Source organism: Scyliorhinus canicula, chromosome 19 (genome assembly GCF_902713615.1).
Source record: "Scyliorhinus canicula chromosome 19, sScyCan1.1, whole genome shotgun sequence".
NCBI lineage: Eukaryota > Metazoa > Chordata > Chondrichthyes > Carcharhiniformes > Scyliorhinidae > Scyliorhinus > Scyliorhinus canicula.
Window position 1 is genome coordinate 60,731,695 of NC_052164.1, and position 25,009 is coordinate 60,756,703.

At 45.6% G+C, this 25,009-nt stretch overlaps 1 protein-coding gene across 2 annotated transcripts in view; it reads right to left on the reverse strand.

The window, feature by feature from the left end:
• kirrel3a (kirre like nephrin family adhesion molecule 3a) overlaps positions 1 to 25,009 on the reverse strand; it is a 991,443-nt gene that overhangs the window by 137,810 nt on the left and 828,624 nt on the right. For both annotated transcript variants that reach the window (XM_038778399.1, XM_038778398.1), the window contains exon 6: positions 8,313 to 8,418. In XM_038778399.1, coding sequence (XP_038634327.1) covers positions 8,313 to 8,418 — 106 coding nt within the window. The remainder of the gene's footprint in view (positions 1 to 8,312; positions 8,419 to 25,009) is intronic.

The window sequence follows — 25,009 nt, forward strand, 5'->3', positions numbered from 1 at the left end:
CTTTCAGGACTTGTGGGAGGAAACCGGAGTGCTGGAGGAAACCCACGCAGACACAGGGAGAAATGTGCAGACTCTGCACAGACAGTGACCCGATCCGGGAATTGAACCCGGGTCCCAGGCACTGTGAAGAAACAGTGCTAACCACTGTGCTACCATGCTGCCCATGACCCCCACCATCTAAGAAGACAAGGGCAGCAGACACCTAGGAACACCACCACCTGGAAGTTCCATTCCGAGCCTCACACCATCTTGACGTGGAAATATATCGGCCGTTCCTTCACTGTCGTTGGGTCAAATTACTGGACTCTCTCCCCAACAGCACTGTGGAGGCAATCACACCACAGGGACTGCAGTGGGTTCGAGAAGGCAACTCACCGCCACCTTCCCAAGGATAATTAGGGATGGGCAACAAATGTTGGCCTCGCCAGCAAAGCCCACGTCCCATGAATGAATACCGAAGAAGGAATGGTGCCTAATGGCCAACCGGTGAGTGGTGTGCCTGTGCATCTATTTGAAGTCCCCGATGTAAAATTGAATATATTCGGCATGGGGGCATATAGGAAAGGCTGGACTGCATGAGGTGTACCAAGCTGTCGCTTGAAGTCATTGTGGGAGGTTCCCGCCAGGTCTCTTAGAGGGCTCTTGTCAATGCTACCGCTGTTGATTATTAATGAGAAAATTCTCTATGATTAGAAGACAATTATTAAAGCAGCAGGGCTGTTGCCACAGTACACCGAGTGTGTGCGAAGCATCCAAATCGTGCAACATAACAGCAGTGATGTGAATATCAGCGCTGATCAACAAATAATAGTAGGAATCTCTCACTGCCAGATGAAAGCTATATAAAGATGCTTCATGGAGTCTGGTGAAAACAGAACTGCTTGTTTTTAACATTATTTCTTGTGATGTGGGCGTCACCAGAAAGTTTGGCATTTAGTGCCCATTCTTAGTTTTCCTTAAGAAGGTGGTGGTGTCATTTTCTTGAACCTTGACAGCCAGCGTGGTGAAGGTGCTCCCACTGTGATACAAGGTGTCACAGGATTTTGACCCATTGATGTTGAAGGTATGGGGCTGGTGTGGCCGCTTCCCCAGCCGCGTGTTTCTCAACGACGCGACGTTCACAGGTGGCGGGATTCTGTCTTCCTGCCGCTTGTCAACTGGATTTCCCATTGAAGTCACCCCAAACTGCCGGGAAACCCGTAGGCTGGGGTGTGCTGCCAGTGGGAAAAATGAATTGCAACGGCCAGAGAATTACGACCTTGGTGTCAAAGTCGGTGTGGTGACTAGAAGGGAACATCAAAACAGTGGTGTTTCCATATGCCTGCTGCCCTTGATCATCTAGGTGGTGGAGGTTGAGGGTTGTAAAGGTGCTGTCAAAAAAGCTACAGAGAGTTACTGCAGTGACTTCTGTGGTGGGAGGAGTGGTTATTGATAAATTACCAACACCATCTGGTATGGCAAGCCAAACATGTACTGTATTTGATGGCAGCAATTAACTCAACATGATTATTTCATATGAGCATATGAATTAGGAACAGGAGTAGGTCACTTGACCCCTCGATACTGCTCCACCATTCAGTAAGATGTAACCTCAACCCCACATTCCTGCCTACCCCGATAACCTTTCATTCCCTTCCTTACCAAGAATCTATCTGGTTCTGCTTTAAAAGATTCAAAAATTCTGCTTCCACTGCCTTTTGAGGAAGAGAGTTCCAGAGACTCCATAACCCTTTGATAGATGAAAAAATTCTCCTCATTCTTGTCTGTACTGAGTGACCCCTTATTTTTAAACAGTGATCCTGAGTTTGAGATTCTCCGATAAGATGGAACATCCACCCTGTCAATACCCTTCAGGATCTTAAAGGTTTTGATCAAGTCACTTCTTATACTTCTAAATTCCAGTGAACACAAACCCAACCTCTCCAACCTTTCCTCATGAGATGATACACCCATTCCTGGTATTAGTTGAGTAAACTAGCTCTCCCTCCTGATGTTGCATACTCCTGATGGGGGAGAACTCCAAGGGCTTCAGTCGCCCAAAAGTATCTTGCCCCATATGGTCAAGTTGGGCCGAGACGCAGTCTGAACTATCACTTGCATTTCCAGTAGGGACCACTAGTCAGTGATCAAAAGTGTTTATCCTCTAATCCAAAGATACTGAAATAGATGGCTACCTCTCCCTGGTTCAGATTAGCCCAGGAAGTACTTGGCCAGGAATTTGATCATGAGTTCTGCAGTACATTGGGTCATTGATCACCTCTGCTATAATTACAATAACCAAAAAATCCTAAAGTTTTACATTTGTTCTTCGCTAAATGTAGCTGTTGATTACTTTGCCAGGAAGCCACATGCTGTTTAGACCCTTCTCACGCTGAATGTTAGATAAGAAATGATCAATCATTTAATAGGCAGCATCTGTTGATCCAAGCTGGGCAATCCACATGCAGTCTGCTGTGTTAGGGTGAGTTCATCGCCTTGTTTCTCATTACAAAATGAAAATGGCTCCCTTTAATTAACTGGCAAGAGTTGAGAAGATCTGCTCTTCCTGCACTCCTGTCTTTGCTCTTTCACTGAACCTTGCGTGGCGGCAGTTTTCATTTTGAGGCTCTTGGAATCTGGGATGATCAGGACTCCCAGATCAGGGCCGGGATTCTCCGGCAGTTGGGATTCTCGTTTCCTGCCGACGATGCACTCCCACCCATGGGTTTCCCAGTGGCACGGGGTGGCTTCAATGGGAAATCTCATTGGCAAGCGGCAGGAGGAGAGAATCCTGCTGCCAGCGAACGGTGCGCCGCCAAGAAACCTCGCAGCAGGGGGACTGGAGAATTGTGCCCGAGGTATCCACCTGCATTATGGACATCACAGTAGGAGACGTGTGAGACATTTCTAATGTTACAGACCCTGTGAATTCTCAGGCACTGAACTCAGGAACATAAAAACAGGAGGGGGTCATCCCTGCTACGCCATGAACTCCTACTAGAGAGATATGAAGATGACGGATATTGACACTGGCAACTGGGAGATACGCTGACAACGTGACCTCTGGAGGCTGACTGTTTGCAAGAGGGGAGCAGTAATAAAAAAGCTCAGCTGGCTGAGAAGTGGGCCCAGGAAGACAGAGCAGTGAATCATGCACCTTTGCACACCAGTGTCTTCTTCTGAGGAAAAGGCAATAGAGTCTGAGCACAGCAGTTGATGCTGCACAGAGAAGGCCACCACAGCACAAACTGAAGTCTTATGATACAGAAGGCTGTTCTATTGAATATGCAAAATTGCCTATAACATTTTGAAAACTTAGGAGTTTTGTGTTGGGTGAAAGGGTGAAACCAGTTGCTGACAAGGTGCTTTGCAATTAACACTAGCCTGTTTGAAAGTCTAGATTTAGCCACCAATTTTACTCCAAATTGCTGGTTATCATAATTTCAGCTTCCCTTCAGGCACTAAATAAATACCTGCAGTTCAGCGCTCAAATGCTCCGTGGACACAATTTCCATGCCGCAGTGTATGTGGGCCCTTACACCCGCCTCTGCTGAAGGTATGGTGTACTCTGACCCACACACAGTGGCAGGTTCCTCGGTGGTTCAGGTTCCGAGGGAAAGGGCTCACCAGGTTTTGAATGCAGCATTGGTAGTCCTTGTGGAGGAGGAGTGGTCCTATATCTGCAGAGGGGCGGGATGCCACCTCACCCTCCTGGCCCTCTGTCTGTCTGATCTCATGAACTTCTCTCATTCCTCGCACAGACTAAGGGAGGTCCCTAAAAAAACACCTATAACCAAGCAATCGCTTTTGCCTTCTATAAAGTGTCCAGTAGGGTGGCGAAAAAGAACTGTTATATTACTTGTTTGTAATATGTCATTACTCTTTGCTTTACTTCCAGAATGGTTTGAAACTTGCCACTCTTTCTGATGGTCCTCTGTCCATTCGAAAGGTGTAGACTTCTTTATTAGGTGTCTTGAATTGGTGACGAATTTGCCTAAAAGGTTGACAAAGCCTAATAATCTAAGTACTGCTTTTTTATCTTCAAGTACTTTCATGCCTTGAATAGCTGAAATTTTCTCATCATCTGGTTGCACACCATATTCAGATATTGTATCTCCCAAAAACGTGAGTGTTGACCTTCCAAAAGTGCATTTGGATTGGTTTAGAGGCCATAGTTGTTGATGCACTGAAACACTTGCTTTAGTCACTCAATATGCTCTTCTTTTGTTGTTCACCAGATTATGATATCATCAACATATACCCGAACACTTTCTATTCCTTCCGTCATTTGTTCCATGAAACTGTGGAATATCTCAGATGCAGATGGTACCGAAAGGCATATGATTGAAACAAAATCTTCCAAAGGGTGTATTAAATGTGCAGCATTGTCTGCTCGAGTCATCAAGTTATATTTGCCAAAATCCTTGTGATGCATCTAATTTTGTGAAGATGTGTGCATTCGCCTCTCGCTGGTGATCTCCTCTCGCTTTGGAATGGGTAGTGTTCTCTCCTGATGTTTTTATTGAGATCCTTGGGATCTATACAGATGCGTCGAATTCCCAACAGTTTCTTCACGTAAAGCATCGAACTGTCCCAGTCGGTTTAGTGACTTGTGAGATTATCGCTTCGTTCTGAAGTCGATCTAATTCTTGCTTCAATCTTTCTCGTAAAGGACCAGGAATTCTCCTAGGTGGACGAACCACTGGCTTGGCTTCCGTACTTAAAAGGATTTTATATTGGAATGGCTTGTGCCCAAGTCTTTCAAAACATCTGGATATTGATTCAAAATGCTCTGGATCATCATCCAATATTGTTTGAGACAAAGTTTCAGTATAAATTTGCTGGATTAGGTGTAACTCCTTAAAGGCTTGTGCACCTAAGAGTCAAGATTTATCGGTCTTGACATCTCACATCTTAGAGTTTTAACAATTTTCTTATTGGAGTCTTTTAAATGGCATAACCCTACCAAAGAAATTAAATTTTTGTTGTAGTCCTTCAGTCTGCAGGCAGCTGGAATTATCGCAGATGCGTTTTGAAGCTTGTTTTTTTTTTTTTAAATTTAGAGTACCCAATTCATTTTTTCCAATTAAGGGGCAATTTAGCGTGTCCAATCTACCTAGCTTGCATATTTTTGGGTTGTGGGGGCGAAACCCACGCAAACACGGGGAGAATGTGCAAACTCCACACAGACAGTGACCCAGAGCCAGGATCGAACCTGGGACCTCAGCGCTGTGAGGCCGCAGGGCTAACCCACTGCGCCACCGTGCTGCCCCGTTTTGAAGCTTGTTGAGATCCAGTTTTGAGAGCAGGTTAGCTGAAGTGCCAGTATCCAATTTAAATAGAATTGGACAGTTATTAACTTTTACAACTGTGTTCCATTCATTATCAGAATTTACAGAATTAATTTGTTGAGGACTTTATGTTACTTCATTGGATTCTTCACATTTCTCTATTATCCCAACAAGGAATGTGCTTTCCAATGTAGCTGTATCGGATGAAAAATTATCTTTGTCTTCTTTTCTTTTGATTCCACACTACGAATGTTACTCTGTCTCTGATCTTGTTTAGCAGATTTAAATGTGAGCAGCAAAATGTTTTAATTTACCAAATTGTGAGCATCGCTTTCCATTTGTAGGACATTTTTTTTTAAGTATGAGGTTCTACACCTCAAACACGTCATGACGTTGTTATGCATGACACGTTTTCGCACATGCGCAGATCGGCTTTCGTCCATCTCACATTTTTTCACAAAGTGCGCATGTGCTGGGTTTGAGTACACGCGCGCAATGTAGGCTGCCATCCGAAACGTGCATCTTCTTCAATTGCGACACCGCTTTTACACACTCAACCTTGTGGTGGATTTTTGTGCCTTTTCCACGGATATAATACACTTGGTACTGATTCTTACATTGCTGATTTGCACGGCACTTTTTGATCACTATTTCTAACGTCAGATCCTTTTGTCTCAGTAATCTTTCCATGAAGTGCTCATCATTGATACCAAACACTATTTAGTCCCGGATTAAAGAGTCATGCAGTGCTGAAAAATTACAGTATTGTGTTAGCAGTCTTAAGTCTGTTGCAAAGCTGATAAACTATTCCCCCTTGTTTTGCAATCTTTTATGAAAAATGAAGCGTTCAAATGTCTCATTTGTCTGGATCTTACAGTGGTCGTTGAATTTGCTTAGAACAACATCACACTTTGTCCTGATCAGCAGAATATTGAAAAGAGTTGTATATTTGTATTGCATGGTGATCAGCCATAGTTAAAAGTAAAGCAATTTTGTGAGCATCGGTAGCGTTAGTTAAATCTGATGCTTCCAGATAAATTTAAAATTGCTGTTTAAACAGCTTCCAGTTGGCATTCAAATTATTGGTTATCCTTAGGTTACAAGGAGCTTGAGCTTTGTCCATCGAGGCGTTTGTCTTTGAAGGTGTTGTTTGTTGCGATGCTTCTCGAGTCGAATAGCTGCTGAGGTTTTCTTCTTTTTCTGATCTTACACTACTCCTCCAGCTAGTTTACTGAAGCCAAATCTTGGTATCATGTTCTATTACTTGTTTGTAATATGTTGTTACTCTTTGCTTTACCTCCAGGTCAGATTTCAAAGGAACTACCAATCTTCAATCCAAAGCAAAATAGCTTTAATGAATAACAAATTAAATACTAATGAGTTTGTTCACTCTTACAGAACTGTAACTGGTGATAAAGTAAATCAGAATAAGTATTAACTATATTTAACTACAAGTATTAACTATGCTATTATCTCTCTTTAACTGTTGTCTCGTCACTCCTGGTTCGAAGAAACCCAAGGGACGCGATTCTCCGCACCCGCGCGGCATCGGGAAGGCCGTCGTGAACTCGGCCGAGTTTCACGACGGCCTCGGAGGCCGCTCCTCACGCCCTATTCAACCCCCCAGGGGGCTAGGAGCGGCGTTCCGTAAATCTCGGCCGCCGGGCCTTGACGCTTGCGTCAAGGCGGCATGCCGAGAATGATGCGACGGCGGCACCTAAGTGACGTCAGCCACGCATGCGCATGTTGGACGGCTCAAACCCGCGCATGCGCGGTTGCCGTCTTCCCCTCCGCTGCCCCGCAAGACGTGGCGGCTTGATCTTGCGGGGCGGCGGAGGGGAAAGAGTGCGTCCCTTGGAGACGCCGGCCTGATGATCGGTGGGCACCGATCGCGAGCCAGTCCCCTCCCGAGCACGGCCGTGGTGCTCACTCCCCTCTCCGCCCCCCACAAGCCACAAACGAATCTTTGGCGGCATGTTCACGACGGCAGCAACCAGGTGTGGTTGCTGCCGGCGTGAACAGGTCGGGAATGTCAGGCCGCTCGGCCCATCCGGGCCGGAGAATCGCCGGTCGCCGTGAAAAAGGGGGTGGGAGAATCACGGAGGGTGCCAGGGCGGCGTGTCGTGAGTTGCCCAGCCCTCCTGCGATTCTCCCACCCGGCGTGGGGAGCAGAGAATCGCGCCCAAGATCCTTTCAGTTCACTTATTTATACATGGATCTAGTGCTGCCATCAAGTGGTTGTCTTACACTATGATGTAGTTGTTAACTCTTTCTATACCAGCATATATACATATCAGTACAAGAACACTCACTCTTTTTCGATTAATCCCTCAAGAGAATTTCCGGAATCAATGTTGCTTGAATGTTGGTGAAATCTTGACAAAGTATTCCAGAAAGAATCCAAATATATTTCCAAGGTTCTTTTTATAATTCAAGCAGCAGTGTGAATCTCTTTAAATAGTACTCAAAATTGACATCAACACAATGCTTACTCCCAAACAGCTGGTCAGTATCAGGAGAGGATATTAGCTGAAGTGTCAGCCACCAAAATGCCTCCAATATGAGCACTGGCAACCATTTTAAGTGGTAACCAGCTGTTTAACAGTTCTCCAGGCAACGGTTCAGAGCACTAGCTTTAATACCTTTATCAAGATTGCGTTTTGCACTTAATGCGGACTAAACCAGTGTTTCAACTTAAGATGCCATTTTGGCCACCTCTTTAGTCTTTGATGTTTCAATATTGAAACTGGCAGCAGGTAAAAGACACTGGATTGGATTCTCTATTCCCCCAGCCATTTTCTGGTGGTGGGATTCTCTCTTCCCGCCGCTTGTCTATGGGATTTCCCATTGATGCCACCCCTGCGTTGTTCCTTGGTGTTTGGTACTGCGAGCGTTGTGAAACATGTGGCTAAACGCGCTCATTATGGAACATAGGTCCCGTTTGGTTAAATCACACCCTCAGGCTCAGCCCTACATTGCACCCATTTGCTCACATTAATAATTTAAATGGTTAATCCTAACCAGCAAGAGATGACATGATACCTGTACAGGCTGACCACGGGATTTGCTTTCGCAGAGCATCGGAATCTCACTGTGCTTCCTTCCAGGACAGGCTGTGGCTCCACGGTGAGGTTCACCAGAGGCGGGTCTGCAAGGAAGAGAGGAAGAGCAGAAAACAAGCATTAGATTGTTGCCGACTCATAGAATGGCTCCCACTTTCAGAACAAGTGAGAGCCTTGCAAAACCAACCGCCACCCATCATCATCAACAGATGGTGGTCCAGTGAAAATGGAGCCAGCGGTATTGACTTTTGGAGAGTACAGGAAATATAGGCCAAAGTTTTCTCATCTCGTTCACAGCTGGGATTTTCTGGTGCCGCCGGAAGTGAATTGAGTTTTCACCGGAACGCCAATATTCTGATCTCGGTCACAACGGGTCCCATCACGGACGAGACTGGAGAACGCCACCCGTGAGTCATTGGCATAGACAACCACAACATAAACCTGCATGTGTATAGTGATCTGACTGCAGTAAAATTCCCCAATATTCTCACATAAAAAAGTTTATTCAATACAAATTGACACTGGGTCAAAGAATGATTAACCAGTTAAGTTTTTAGAAGGCTCTTAGAGGACGAAATAGAAGGAGAGATGTTAAGAGAGGAAATTCCAGAGACTATGACGGACAAGGTCATGAATGATGAGGCAAAGGTAGTGGAGGATATGCAAGACAAACATAAGGGGCTGGATTCTGCGCTGTTGGGATGCTCCATTGTGCCGGCAGCCTGGGGATTTCCCGACGGCGTGGGGTGGCGAGACGGATAATCCCCGGGGCACGCCGCACCAGACGGAGAATCCCGCCCAAGAACCAGGAGCAGGAGGCAATTCAGCCCTTGAGCCTGCTCCGCCATTCAATACGATCATAGCTGATCTCCCCTTGACCTCAACTCCATTTTCCTGCCCGTTCTCCATAACCCTTCAACCCATTACTAATATAAAAATCTGTTTAGCTGCTCTTTACATTTACTCAAGTTTGATGAACGCAGAGTCCTCAGAGGCTTGTAGGGTTAGGAGACATTACAAAGATAGGGAAGGGCAAGACCATGGAGAAATTTGAAAAAGGGGATTTCAAATCTACAGCATTTGTAGAACAGGATCTAATGCAGATTAGTGAGCCTTGGGGAGTTGGGGGGGGGGGGGGGGGGGGGAGGGGCAGGGATGGATGATTGGGACTTGGCAGCAGTTTTAGATGAGCTAAAGTTTATTTAAGGTTGAGAGATCAGTCACTTTTGTATCTTGTAGTTTAAGGAATGTAAAGTCAGTGGGTGCCGTCTGTTTAGTAAATTAGGAAACCTGGATGATACAGGGCGGCACACAATTCAAATAGTAACACCGCAACTACTGCCCTATTTCAACGAAGTCCAGGTCACCACCACTGTGTTTGACGCATCAAAATGGGAAATCCAATTGTCTGCTGGAAGCAGCTCTTCATGGAGAGCTGTGACGTCAATACGATGCTAGTGTGATTTTGAAGTGTCAATGAGGATAGCGTGCACCGTGCAGATTCCATCTATTGATAGTTGGCATTGCTGCTTCAAGTAGCCATTGAAGGCCACTTTAAAAGATTTAAAAACGCAGGTTTCCATAGGAATTTTTGAGCATCCCATGATCTGCTAATTTCTCTGAACCTGCTTTGAAGAGCTATTAGACATAACAGAAAATGCTGGAAACGTCCAGCAGCATCAATGGAGAGAAAGGCAAGGTTCGGGGTTTGGGTGTGTGACCATGCAGAGACGTGTCTGTCGTGACTCAGATCTGAACTGGTTTCAGGTTAAATCTGCACTGAAGTAACTATTGATACTGACATCGCAACTTTCCAATTAATCACACTCAACTGCTACCAAAAATCTTGACCAAATACCGTATATACTCGCGTATCATGCGATCTCGCGTATCATGCGATCTCGCGTATCATGCGACCCCTAAATTTTCGTCCCCAAAACATGATTTTATGCTATATCTCATGTATCATGCGAGTTACTTTTTTGGAAATTAATGCCCAAACTAAAACTTCCAAATGGTATCATTGTCTGGATTCTGCAGAGTGGATTCTGTTGTGAAAGCTGTTCGCGAATCGAACAGCTTTCCAGCTGGCTTGACTAGTGTCGTTCAGCAACTTGACGTTTCCATTCATAAAAACAGCAAGTAAAACACCCGCGAATTTTGTATCGGAAAAAGACGGCCATGTATTGAATAAACTACCCATATGATCAGGAAGACAACCTGAACAAAGAACCAATAGTCGTTAATGATTTGGATACTATTCTACAGATTTTGACCACAGCATTCTGATGGGAAGATGTTCAGCCACTTGACGTATCCATTCATAAAAACAGCAAGTAAAACACCCGCGAATTTTGTATCTCGCGTATCATGCGACCCCCCCCCAAATTTAGGTTACAATTTAGGTCTTCAAAAGTCGCATGATACGCGAGTATATACGGTATGTGTGAATTTCGCAGATTTGGACACTCTTAATTCTTCCTCTGTGTACCTAAACAGGCGCCAGAATGAAAATGATAACGGACGAAAGGGGTTTGAAGAAAACTGAGTTATTGTTTCAAGTAAGCCAGGGCTGGCAGATTACATGGTCCAGTACAATGTTCGACGTTAGAGTAAGGAAGTCAGGAATAGAAACAGGATCGGTTGAAGCTCCTGCAATTAATAAAGCAAGATAATCAGTGGATAATACGTGATATCATAATTTACCATTCCAATGAGAAACGGAAAGCACTTCCTACATAAAAAAAAAACCCAGTGAGGGATAAAAGACCTTTTGGTCGCTGATGGACTGAGTTGTGTGCTGTTTCTAAGGGACATGAGGAAGCTTTTACGGTGCTGCTACCCCAAGGTAGTCAGATGCCTTGGAGGTAGTGGAACACACGGCAATGGCTATTGTGTTACCTTCCTGAGCGGCGAGAGCTATGTTCACGGTGATTGAATTTGAGGAAAGAACAATACAAAGGATCTATCGACACTGGTCTATGAGATGGATGCATTTACCATTGATTTCCGTGCACAGTTTACAAATCATGACATGTATATATGAATGACAAGGATAAGGGATAGTTGCTAGTCAGTACAACTATAAGAGGGATATAAACCCTACAGAAGGATTCAGCTCAGAGTTAGTTCTCATAGCTCGGTCATGGAGTTTTACCTGATGCATGGATTGATAATACTTGTTATTATAATTGTATACTGTATAATCATTGGATGCCTTAATATGTGTTGTAAGCTGGCTATGGCTCGGATGATGCCGATAGACTTGGCCCATCATCACTCACCAAGATGATATTCCATTACTGGTGACCATCACACCAGAAGGAAGCTGGACGGAGAGCCAATGGCTGTAAAATTGTGATGTGGTATTTATGTACGGAATACCAGCTCAGTTGAGTTCTGATAATGGGCCCCATTTTATTGGACAGATTAATGAGGAGTTCTGCTCCCAGTTGGGCATACGCCAGCAGTTCCACTGTGCGTACTGGTCACAGACGGCCGGCTTGGTTGAGAGACACAATCAGACCCTCAAAACCAAATTGGCCAAGTTACGAGTGAACAGGGGGTTAACATGGTTTAAGTTGCTCCCCGTTGCACTCTTCCAGCTGCGGGTCACACCTGCGGGATCGGCCCGGCTCTCTCCTGCCGAGATCTTTTATGGCAGGCCCATTAGAACACCCTGGAACCTGCCTGTTCCCAGACTGGTCCAGTTTCACCATATGACTAAAGAAAGGACTAACTATGTTCTAGCCCTGACTAAAGCCCTCAAGGAACTCCATAGCCAGGTTCGAGCGGCTCACCCGTCACCGTCCCCATTACATAGGTCACTTGAAAAATGAAAAATGAATCATCAGTGCAGCCTGGTAGTTATGTCATGGTTAAGAACTGGACTCGGAAAGGGTTGGAGCCACAGTGACAGGAGCCCTTCCAAGTTCTCCTTACCACCTCCACTACAGTTAAAGTGGAGGGGCGGAGTGCTGGGTCTACCTCCACCACTGCAAAATGGTCGGTCACTAACCTGCCTCCTTTCCCCAGCGCTGTTTTACAGGTGTGGAGCATGACGGATTGGATACGGGCCACCTGTGCTGTCCTCGGCTTTGTCTCACTTGGAACACCATCTTATACCTGTAATCCCGACCAAACTACAAGGACATTTCACTTATGCAGAGGTGACGTTCTCCGCTGCCCCCATGTACGAGGGCATAGTATCGACTCATGGAAGGTTAGCAAGTTAAAGGATAGTGAAGGGCTCATGAAACAATTATCTTGGTCCAGGCGATGGGAAGGGAACATTGCATGGACATTGCCTTGTTTTTGGAGTAAATGTACATTTGATTTTGGATGTGATCAGACTGCTGCCATAAAGGTAAAATCAGACCGCGTGGAGGGGGTAGGAAAAGGTTGTCGGGGAGAGAGGAGGAATAGCGAGAGGACGGAATGAGTAAGAAGGGAGGCACGATGAGAACGCAGGTTATCAGGAGGTATACTTACTTCACTTAGGACCCAGAACGAGGGAAACCTGGGCAGCATGAATCTCTTCTACCAAATCTACCACCGCATGTATGGCCAGGGACGGGTTATCTGCTACCCGAACCCTGCATCGGTGTCTAGGTTATTTTCCGTCTCACCGCTTTGGTGAACTCCCCAAAATGGTGGTTCACTGTCAGAGTTCCGAGCCACCACCCGAGCAAGTTACTCTTCCTTATGATCCGGGTTTGGCCCCACCAGCTATTTGCCTTCCCCTTCCTCGGGATAACCCCCATTCACAGTATGATAAGCTTCAACAGTGGAGGGTGTATATACCTAGCCACTTCACTCCCAATAGAGATTCCCGGTCGTAGGAGAATCGTTTCAGCAGTGAGGGGTACGGCTGTTTGCTGGCAGAGATGGAAATGAGTATAACATGTCTGTTCTGCACTTGTACTGATCGGAAGTGTCGCATAACCCTGACATCAGGTCAATACGTCTGTTACAACACTACCTGTGTCCCATTGCCGGCAGGCCTTCAGCTCCTTTGTGGCTGGGCGAATGCCTCTCATCTCACTGTTGGGACTAGGGCTCTCCGCATTGCTAGGAAGCCCGAATGGGCATTCCAAAGCTGGATAAACTGGGCCACTGGGGGATCCCTGCTCAACCGAAATACTGATTGTGATGCTAGCCTGTATACAGATCAAGGATACTACTTCCTTTTTAATGGCACAGCAACCAATGTTTTGTCACCTCCATTTTCCCGCCAAATCGCTATCAGAACTCTAGTCCCTACCACAGTCCCCTGCCCCTCTGTGTGCGGGCAGTCTCAGCAGAATCCTGCGAGAGGGGAATCCTGAGCACAGCTAGGGATTGGACCAATAGGTTATCATGAAATGATAAAAGGAGGGAATGAGGAATTGAACAAACGAATGTGATACAAGATGGGATAATTAGTTAGGATAATGTAGAGGATACCCGGGTATAGGAGCCGGAACAAAGGAACTGGGCAAAGCATGGCTTGGATGGGGGGATGGGTAATTGCTAGGACGGGAATGCTGAGTGAACCCCCCCCCCCCCCCCCCCCCCAAGGGCTGAAGAACGTGAACTGAGCTCAGGGCAGAGGAATGTGAAATGAGCCAATCAGGATATATGGCCAGGATAAGAAGTGTGTAGGGATAGCCTATGGGAATTTTGCATTCATTACTGTTGCCTTATTTGGTCGTATGTATGTGAAATTTGATGCAACTTGAATGTATCTGTACAGAAATGTTTTGTCCTTTGTGCACTCTGGCTGTGGAAGATCCAGGAGACATGGTTGTGTCCTGCTCTCCCAATAGAGTGAGTCATCCAGCTAGCTGGTTAAAATAAACAATAATTGATACCTGCAAATCCATCTCAAATTTTATTGAGACCAGACTGACTGCAAAAGAATCAGGATTAACAACTAGGCACCCATTGAATGGGCTTTTCACAGTAACTTCATTGCAGTGTTAATGTTCACCTATTTGTGACAATAGAGATTATTATTAAAAATATGGCTTAATTTTTTTCGACACATTATCATTGAATCATAGAATTTACAGTGCAGAAGGAGGCCATTCGGTTATTGAGTCTGCACCGGCCCTTGGAAAGAGCACCCTACCCAAGCCCACACCTCCACCTTCCCCGTAACCCCACCTAAACGTTTTGAATGCTTAGAGAAATTTAGCATGGCCAATCCACCTAATCTGCACATCTTTGGACTGTGGGAGGAATCCCACGCAGACACAGGGAGAACGTGCAAAATCCGCACAGACAGTGACCCAAGCCGGGAATCGAACATAGGATCCTGGAGCTGTGAAGCCATAGTGCTACCCACTATACTCCCGTGCTGCCATTGACTTTTATTCAACTGGAAAGCGGTCTCACACTCCCTTGTCCAATCCCATGGAACACCCTTCCTCAAGATTTCATTCAATGGGTGCCATAAGGTTGCCAAGTTTGGTATGAATTTACTGTAGTTATTCACTAATAATAATAATAATCTTTATTATTGTCACAAATCGGCTGACATTAACACTGCATTGAAGCTGCTGTGAAAATCCCCTGGTTAGCACACTCTGGCTCCTGTTTGGGTACATAGGGGAGAATTCAAAATGTCCAATTCACCTAACAGCACGTCTTTCTGGACTTGTGGGAAGAAACTGGAGCCCCCGGAAGAAATCCATGCAGAAACAGGGAAAACATGCAGATTCCGCATAGACAGTGATCCAAGCTGGGAATTGAACCTGGGACCATGGCTCTATGAAGCAATAGTGCTACCCACTGTGCAACGGTGCCGCCCTCCAAATTGCCGAGAGATATTCTGGGGGTCCGCCATATTTCTTATTGTTTTAACCTTACGCTTGGGATGTGGCCCATTTTCTTTTCATTCATTTATGGGATATGGGAGTCGCTGGTTAGACCAGCAATTATTGCCCATCCCTAGTTTCTCTTCAGAAGATCATGGAGTGTAGAAAATGTGGGTTGGTTAATTTCGACTGCGCAGTGAATACGGACTGAATTACGAAAAATGGTTCCGATTTGGAATGTCAGTATCTCCGTGTCAGGGCTGGCGAGTTGTGATAATACTTTGAGTGAGAAAGTCTCGTTTCCACACATAATTGACAGGTTGAGTGAGACCAGCTGGATGGCTTTTCCCTTTATTAATATAGCTTTATAAATTACTTAAATATCTCTTAGAGAGTACAAAAATATTGAAATATGGTCTGTTGCTGTTGTAGCCTGTCTACTTTCATTCATCGTTAACTACTCCATCAGGGATTGAATATGTCTCAGAGGTAAAAGTCCGATGAATATTCATGCAGCACGTAGCCTGTTACCGCTGTAAAAATATATCCTCAATGTGAGAATTCCCACAGTGCCAGATTGGCCATCGGCTCTGTTCTTGTCTGATGATCTGCTGCTGAGGTATGCTGCAGTGAGAGCTGCTTTTTCCAAATGGGAGCCGAAAGCTAGGAATTTTATAATTCTCTGGTTCCAGTCTCAGCAGATGCTGGAAAAGAACCAAATAGATTGAGTCAAAGGAGTAGTTTGCGAACTGTTATGGTCAGTCTTGTTCACAAAGCTGAAGAGTGCAGCACCGGCCGATCAGACACACGGGCCTTGATTTTAGGCCCATTATCCACCCATTCCACATTCATCTGACCCTGCTCCTCCGCACACTGATCCAAACCAATCCGAATCTGATCCTCACTCTTTAGAAATGTAAAAAATACCACTGTAGACATTCAGATTTTGGTTTTAAGCCTCTCACATTCTCCTCAAGAGGCAGGAATGGGTTAGCTCGGGGGTGGGGGGGGGGGGGGGGGGGGGATAGTTCTAAAAGTTGAGGCCATGTCTCCAAGTCTCTACCGTAACATTCCCATTGTGTTCCTCCCATTTCAATTTCTTAATTAATCTTTTAAAGTAACAATAAAACTGTTCACAATATTACACAATAAAAGTGGGGAAATCCCTGCGCAGTCTCTCAACAACTAAGTCTCTCTAGAGATTTTCCAATTTGTTTACAGTATCGCAATTCTTTAACTGGTGCTTCATCAGTCGATGTAGTTTCACCTGAAACCGACAGCAGGAAGGCTTCCCAGTTGCACACGTGCTCTAGTGCTGGTAATCTCTCCAGTTCCCATCGGAATATTACTCGTCCCCCTCTTCAGGGTTGTTGATTCGGTTCCACTTAAAATTGCTGGAGCCACAATAAACGGCATAGCAAGGACAGACTGCTCAATTGGTACTGTGCATGGTTCTCTTCTCCTCAGGAGGTCCACCAGCTTCTTTATTCTCTTGGGTGGCATGGTGTCACAGCGGTTAGCACTGCTGCGTCATAGATCCAAGGACCCGGGTTCAATTCCTTGGGTGACTGTGTGGAGTCTCCCCGTGTCTGCGTGTGTTTGTTCTGGGTTGTCCGATTTCATAGAATCATTGAATTTACAGTGCAGCAGGAGGCCATTCGGCCCATCGGGTCTGCACCGGCCTTTTGGAAGATCGCCCCACTTAAGCCCACACCACCACCCCATTCCCGTAACCCAGTAACCCCATCTAAGCTTTTTCTTTTTTTGGACATTAAGGGCACTTTGGCACGGCCAATCCACCTAACCTGCACATCCCTGGACTGTGGGAGGAAACCGGAGCACCCAGAGGAAACCTACGCAGACACAGGGAGAACGTGCAGACTCCACACAGACAGTGACCCAGCCGCGAATCAAACCTGGGACCCTGGAGCTATGAAGCAACATTGCTGACCACTGTGCTACCGTGCCGCCCGTTCCTCCCACAGTTCAAAGATGAGCATGTTAGGCGAATTGACCAAGCTAAATTGCCCTTTTTGTGTACAAATGTGTGCAAGTTAGGAGGGGTTACAAGAATATGGCGGGGAAGTGGGTCTAGATAGGGTGCTCTTTCAGAGGGCCAGCATGGACTCAGTGGGCCAAATGGCCTCCTTCTGCACTGTAGGAATTCTTTTTTGTAATTTAAAATGCCCAATTCTGTTTTTCAATGAAGGGGCAATTTAGCATAACCAATCCACCTACCCTGCACACCTTTGGATTGTGGGGGCGAGACCCATGCTGACACGGGGAGACTGTGCAAACTCCACACGGACAGTGACCCTGGGCCGGGATCGAAGCTGGGTCCTTGGTGCCATGAGGCAGCAGTGCTAACCACTGCGCCATCATGCCACCCGATACTGTAGGAATTCTGTTCACTTGTCCTTCAACCGTGTGTGATCATCCCAGGGACCCAATTCGGACATGGATTGAAATTTCTGACGTAAACGAAATTGTTTATCTGAAAAGCCCTCTCAACCTTGCCAGAACCATGGTATCTCTTCTGTGCATCTTGTTCTTTCTTCTCTCCCTTTGTCAAATTTGGAAATGTTAGATTGAGTCTTGTCCAAAGATGCCTTCTCCTAAGCAATTCAGCAGGGTAACTCCTGTAGAGTTATGAGGGGTTGTTCTGTACATTAGTAGAAATGGGCCATTTGAAGTTGTAAAGGCACGGAGGTATGTTTTTTCAAAGCAGATTTAGATTTCTGGACAGTCTTCATAGCTAACCCATTTGAGGCCGGGTGGTAGAAGCTGTTCCTATATGCTGAATCCCATTGGTTTGCATGAAGTGTTGAAAATCTTCACTCGTAAATTCAGTTGTATTGTCAGAGACCAGCACTTTAGGTGACCCATGAGTGGCAAACTCTGCTGTAGTTTATCAATTGTGACTAAGGAGGTCGAGGTCATCATCTCATGAAAGTCCATCTATTTTGAATCAACCTGGAGTGGTACCCACGGCCGACCTGGCCAGACCCAAAGGTGCAGAAGAGTTGAGGGTGGTAAACTTTACTGTACTTGACAGTGGTCATGGTGCCTAATTAGGTCTTCTTTATCGATCCCAGGCCACCACACACACACAACACCTGGCTAACATTTTCGCTTCCCTCATACCGAGATGTGTACAGAGCAATTCTTTTAATAGCATTGTCCGAGCAGGAGCAGGAACGATCACTTTGGCTTCCCACAACAGTGCTCCACCTTCACAACTCAGCTCATCCTTTCTGATTTGGAAAGTCCAGAATTGCTCGGATTTGTCATGATGCCAACCACGAAGGACCATCCGTTTGACTCTGGACAAAATGGGGTCCCTTTGAATCCATAACTTGATTTGGCGTGCAGATGCAGGTAATGTGTCCAGAAAGTTAAGGCAAGCACGATTTTGTGGGGCACTGGTGGCGGTGGAATACTTTGTGGTAAAGGACGGTGGCTTAAAGCATCTCCGTTGGCTATGCAGGTGTCTGTCTTATGTTCGAATGTGTAGTTGTGTGCTGCCAACAGCAGGGCCCAACGTTGGGCCCTCACTGCAGTAATGAGGGGAATACCTTGTCATCTCTAAACAATCCTAAAAGTGGCTTGTGGTACTTAATTATGGTAAAGTGTCATCTGTAAATGTATTCATAAAACTTTTTCGCCCTGTAAATTTTGAATGGAGAATAGTCCCTCTCAGTGTCTGCTGGTGTTATTGCAGCGAAACCGATAAGTCTCTCTTCACCATCCTCAAGCCTTTTCTCCTATTTTGTAGGGCGAAGCTTCACAGGTCAGCACGATTTTGCTTGCATGATCAAAATGGAACAAAAGGCTTGAAGACCACAGTGTAATTTTAACCTGCTAAAATGCTTCATTCGAAAGCTACCTTTTGTACTTCCTGAGAAGCACGTGTAAAGGTGCCAGCAATGTCAACAGGTTGGAGATAAATCACCCATAATAATTCACCATCCCTAAGAAGGATTTTAATTCTGAAATGTTTCTGGGGGCTGGTGTCCCCCAGATTGCCTTACTCTTCCTCTCCATAGGATGCAATCCTTGAGCATCGACACAAAATGCCAAATATGTTAGTGCGTTGACTTGGAATGTTCATTTCACTCTCTTGAGCCTTTCCCCTGCTACTTTTAATCACATCAACACTTCCTCCAAATTTTCCAAGTGTTTTTCTTCAGAGGTTCACATAATTAACATATCATCCAAATAGGCAACTCTCTTGGGCAGGCCCTGTAACGAGCTTTCAGATCTGATGGAGATAATCTTGTCCCAGGAGACTTGGCCCTTGACCACGATGATCGGTAACTGGGCTGATTGTTGTTGGTAGGTTACTGATGCTGCCGTGGCAACGAGTATTTAAGGCTTCTCCAGTGTACGTGACCAGCCTAGTCATTGTGCTTTTAATTTAAGGGGCTAGACCCACCATTCAAATACCAATATGTCTGCTCTCCTGTGACAGTGGCAGAGGCTCCTCTTTCCACCTCTATGTTTAGTGGCCGACTATTAACACAAATATAATTGGGGCTGGTTTTCTCACTTTAATATTGTTTGCTCTGTAAACTTCAGATTCTTCTTCTGAGTCATTTTTTAAACTATGTACCTTAGCCGTATCTTCTTTTTCATTGACTCTTGGTAGGTTTGTTTGGTTCTGAATTTATTCCTACCTTGCCCCTTCCTGTTACAGGAAAAACACATTGCACATTAAATTGACACCTCTCCTGGCGATGCTCCGCCCCGCACTGGTAGCATTCTTCTAAGTTAATTGAATCGTATAATCCCTATTGTGCAGAAGGGGGCTATTTAGACCACTGAGTCTGCACCGAACCTTTGAAAGCTCCCCTTAGCTAGGCCCACTCCCTCGCGACCACATAATCTCAGCTAACCTCTAAACACTAAGGGGCAATTTAGCAGGGCCAATCCACTTAACCTGCACATTTTTGGACTGGGAGGAAACCAGAGCACCCGGAGGAAACCCACGCAGACATGGGGAGAATGTGCAAACTCCACACAGTCTAACCCAAGGCCGGAATTGAACCTGGGTCCCTGCTGCTGTGATGCAGCAGTGTCACTGTGCCACCATGCATCCGTGAAGATTTTGTCTGCAGACCGAACTTTATGTATCTCTGTGGTTTGCCTTCCTTGCTGCTCTATAAATCAGAGCTTTCAGTGTCCTCATCTCCCATGCTGCAACTCCCCAAGATTTCCCACCAAAGTTGGTTGATCTCGCCTGGTTGCACACTTTGCAATTCTTTTTCAACACTTTCTGTAACCTGAGCAATCTCTAATGCTCTTGTCAAGATAAGTTCTGTCTCTGCTAATAATAATTTTTTTCTGTGTGATGAGATTATTCACATCACATGCCAACCTATCTCTTAACATCTCATTGAGTGTTCATCCAAATTCACATTTTTCGCTAAATACCTCAACTGTGCTATGAACACTGCTAACATCTCCTCTGGGTTTCTCATTGTCGCATTAAATTTATATCACTGCATTATCACCAATGGTTTTTCATGGCAGTGCTCTTTGGCCAGTTTAACCTCGAATATTTTTGTATTTGGGGCCTCTGGAAAAGTCAGGCTTCGAATTAGATGGTAAGTCTGAGCCCTGAAGGCTGTTTTAAGAATTACCTTCTGCTTTTCCTCCCACCCCTATCACATTAGCCTTAAAAATCGGTCCATATATTGGACCACTCTTCCGTTTCAGTGTCAGCAATGGGCAGCACAGTAGCACAAGTGGTTAGCATTGTTGCTTCACAGCGCCAGGTTCCTAGGTTCAATTCTCCGCTGGGTCACTGTCTGTGCGGATTCTGCACGTTCTCCCTGTGTGTGCCTGGGTTTCCTCCGGGTGTTCCGGTTTCCTCCCACAGTCCAAGGATGTGCAGGTTAGGTGGATTGGCCATGATGAATTGCCTTTAGTGACCAAAAAGGTTAGGGGGGGTTATTGGGTTACGGGGATAGGGTGGAAGTGAGGGCTTAAGTGGGTCGGTGCAGACTTGATGGGCTGAATGGCCTCCTTCGACCCTGTATTTTCTATGTCAGATGGTTCTAACTTCCCAATTAAAGGCATTTTGGCAATCAAAGTTGTTGCAGTAGTATTTCTCAAATGGGCTGCGATTCAACGACTGCTCTCCTGACGTGCAGCAGACGATAAAAAAAAGTTTGACTTTACCTCATCGCCAAATATAATGATTGCGAGAAACTGATGAACAACAAGGCAGGTAAACAAACAGGAGTTTATTTGGACAAAAGCAAGCAAATATATATAAGACACCAAAACAAAGGCTTCTAAAGACAACGGCTCCCTAACTGTCAAACAGCCCGCTCTCCCCGTGCTTGACTCGTGTGCCTCCCCGCGATGGCCCAAAAGGGGCACACCCAGTTTCAAAATACTCCCAGAATCTTAACTTATCGGCAATCTCCCAGGTGTTTGAGAATCACCTCCTCCTTGTGTGGGCGATGGGCATGGCTCTGCAAATATTGGGCAGCACGGTAGCATGGTGGTTAGCATAAATGCTTCACAGCTCCAGGGTCCCAGGTTTGATTCCCGGCTGGGTCACTGTCTGTGCGGAGTCTGCACGTCCTCCCCCTGTGTGCGTGGGTTTCCTCCGGGTGCTCCGGTTTCCTCCCACAGTCCAAAGATGTGCGGGTTAGGTGGATTGGCCATGCTAAATTGCCCGTAGTGTCCTAAAAAGTAAGGTTGGGGGGGGGGGGGTTGTTGGGTTATGGGTATAGGATGGATACGTGGGTTTGAGTAGGGTGATCATGGCTCAGCACAACATCGAGGGCCGAAGGGCCTGTTCTGTGCTGTACTGTTCTATGTTCTATTTATCCCAACATCCTCAACCTTTCTGGGATTCTCATTAACCACTGGACTCCTGACCCCTTTCCAGCCCCCCACCCCGTATCACTGACAGGTTCGGAACAACATGGTCTAGGGTTCACTCTGTCCTAAAAATGCACCTTCGTTACAAGTTCATAATTGTGCCTACTCTAGAACATAGAACATAGAACAGTACAGAACAGAACATGCCCTTCAGCCCTCAACGTTGTGCCGAGCCATGATCACCCTACTCAAACCCACGTATCCACCCTATACCCGTAACCCAACAACCCCCCCCTTAACCTTACTTTTAATTAGGACACTACGGGCTATTTAGCATGGCCAATCCACCTAACCCGCACATCTTTGGACTGTGGGAGGAAACCGGAGCACCCGGAGGAAACCCACGCACACAGGGGGAGGACGTGCAGACTCCACACAGACAGTGACCCAGCCAGGAATCGAACCAGGGACCCTGGAGCTGTGTGGCATTTATGCTAACCAGCATGCCCCCTGCTGCCCTCTTTATGTTCCTCATACTCGCCAGCTGACATCCTCCCTGATAGGCATAACAGTTTAATTAGAATTGGCAGAAGTTTGGTACCATGGACTCATACCCACCAAAACCTATCCTGACTCAATTGATCTTGCTACTGGTGAAAACTCTCAATTTTCCATTACGTATTTGAAATTTATATTGTGCTGAAATTTAATATCGGGCAATAAATTGCACTAATTCATCCCTGCAATTAATCCATGCCTCTTGCTCCCTACAGTGATCCTAGCTCTCTAATTCCTCCGTTCAGCCAGCCTGATTACACACTGGGAGGTGCTCCCAACAACACGCCAGATGCTAATATGACTTCCCCCTCCCACCCAAGATGATGAGTTCCTATGTACAAGCAACAGGTTAGGGGAGCAGTATGGCTGCACTGCAATGCCACCCGTTGAAGACTACCTGTTAGCAATCAATACTGATACTCTTCAGGTGAAGAACGCAATTGACCAGTTTCAGGCTCCAGCCTACGGAACTGCATCCTAGTTGGCTTATTTGTAGAGACGGGAGAGACAATTAAGGTAGAAAGTTACAAAATAATGCATTAAACAGTATGATATCCTTTGAAGAGTCAAGTATACAAAGCAATCAGGTCTGCAGCCCTAACAGGTTAGGGCTATTCAACGTTTATTAGAGAAAATCTGCCACTTTATCACAAGCTATATTTACAGCATTCCTAAAGGTGCCTACAGTACAATCCTAGATTTTCTGCAAGGAAGTGGCTTTCACACAGTATTTAAATTTTTTTAGCTGCCAGATGGTTCACCATCTCTCATCCCCAGTGGTCCTATTTGACATCTGTTTGCCATTAATATTAAACAGTTACTCAGAAGATAGATTTCCCCCCTTGATCACATAGCGACTCACTGCAGCACAAGCTAATAATGTGCACGGGGCCCAGCGGGCTCTACGGCCTCTGTATAGTTCCACTATGCATAATTATTGTATAAGAATTTTGTTGCAGTATGGAGGAATGGAATTAGACATTCAAAACTCCAGTTACTGGAACGCATTTCACAGCTGCAGCTTCATAACAAAGAGAGCAAATCAATAGCAGGCTTCAGTGAAAGAGGCTGCCCTGCTTTCAGGAATTACTTTACCTCATGGTGGGTCAGTTACAAAAATGCTTTCAACAGAAGCTTGCATTTTTATAGCGCCTTTAACTTAGTAGGATGTCAAACGGTGCATCACAGGAGCTTTATCAAACAATATTTTGACACAGCCACATGAGGGGAATAATGCAAGGATGAACAGTGCTCATTGTGAGTTAGGAAATAAACAGTCGAGTGTTGGAAGAGTTTATTTTGTAGACAATACAAGGTAAGAGGCCACTCAGGAACTAGAATAGTCAAGTCTGGAGGCAACAGAGGACTAGATGATAATTAATAGATGCGTGTGCTAATTGTTACACTCACTACCAATTTAAGATAATCATTCAAGATCATGACAGGGGTTATTTATCCTTGCTAGAAGTGACATGCATTATTACACAGGGACCTGTTCTCTCCAAACAAAATGAATATATTAAAGCCTTGCACCATTTTTGAATTACTTAGGAGCTTGGGAGGCCTTGCTTTCTTCATGACAATGCCTCAATGAATCAGAGTCATCTTGCCAACCAATCAGCACTCATAGGTTCATAAGATATAGGAGCAGAATTAGGCCATTTGGCCCATCATGTCTGCTCCGCCATCCTATCATCACAGAATCACAGAATTTACAGTGCTGAAGGAGGCCATTCAGCCCATCAAGTCTGCACCTGTCCTTGGAAGGAGAACCCGACCCAAGCCCACACCTCCGCCCTCCCCGTAACCCAGTAACCCCATCCAACCTTTTTTGTCATGGCCAATCCACCTAACCTGCACACCTTTGACTGTGGGAGGAAAACAGAACACCCGGAGGAAACCCATGCAGACACGGGGAGAACGTGCAGACTGCACAGACAGTGACCCAAGCCGGGAATCGAACCTGGGACCCTGGAGCTATGAAACAACTGTGCTAACCATTATGCTACCGTGTTGACCAATCATGACTGGTTTGTTCCTCATCTGCAACCGACAATGTTACAGCTGGATTGTGAAATCAGCCAGAGCATCTCCTCCCCAGAACACATGTTCTGGGAGCGGGAGTAGGCAATTTAGCCTCCCAAACCTAACACCCTCAATGTGATTATGGCTGATCCCATCATGGCCTCAACTCTACCATCCTGCCCACTCTCCATAACCCTTCAACCTATTACCAATTAAAAATCTGACCAACTCCTCCTTAAATTTACTCACTGTCCCTGCATCCACCAAACACTGGGGTAGCGAATTTCACAGATTCACAATCCTTTGGGAGAAATAGTTGTACTTCAAATTTGTTTTAAATTTGCCACTTCTTATTCTAAGATTATGACTCATTTTCGAAAGCCCCACAAGAGGAAGCATCAGCTCCACGTCTCCTTTATCCATACCTTTTAGCATCTTGTGTACCTCAATTAGTTCT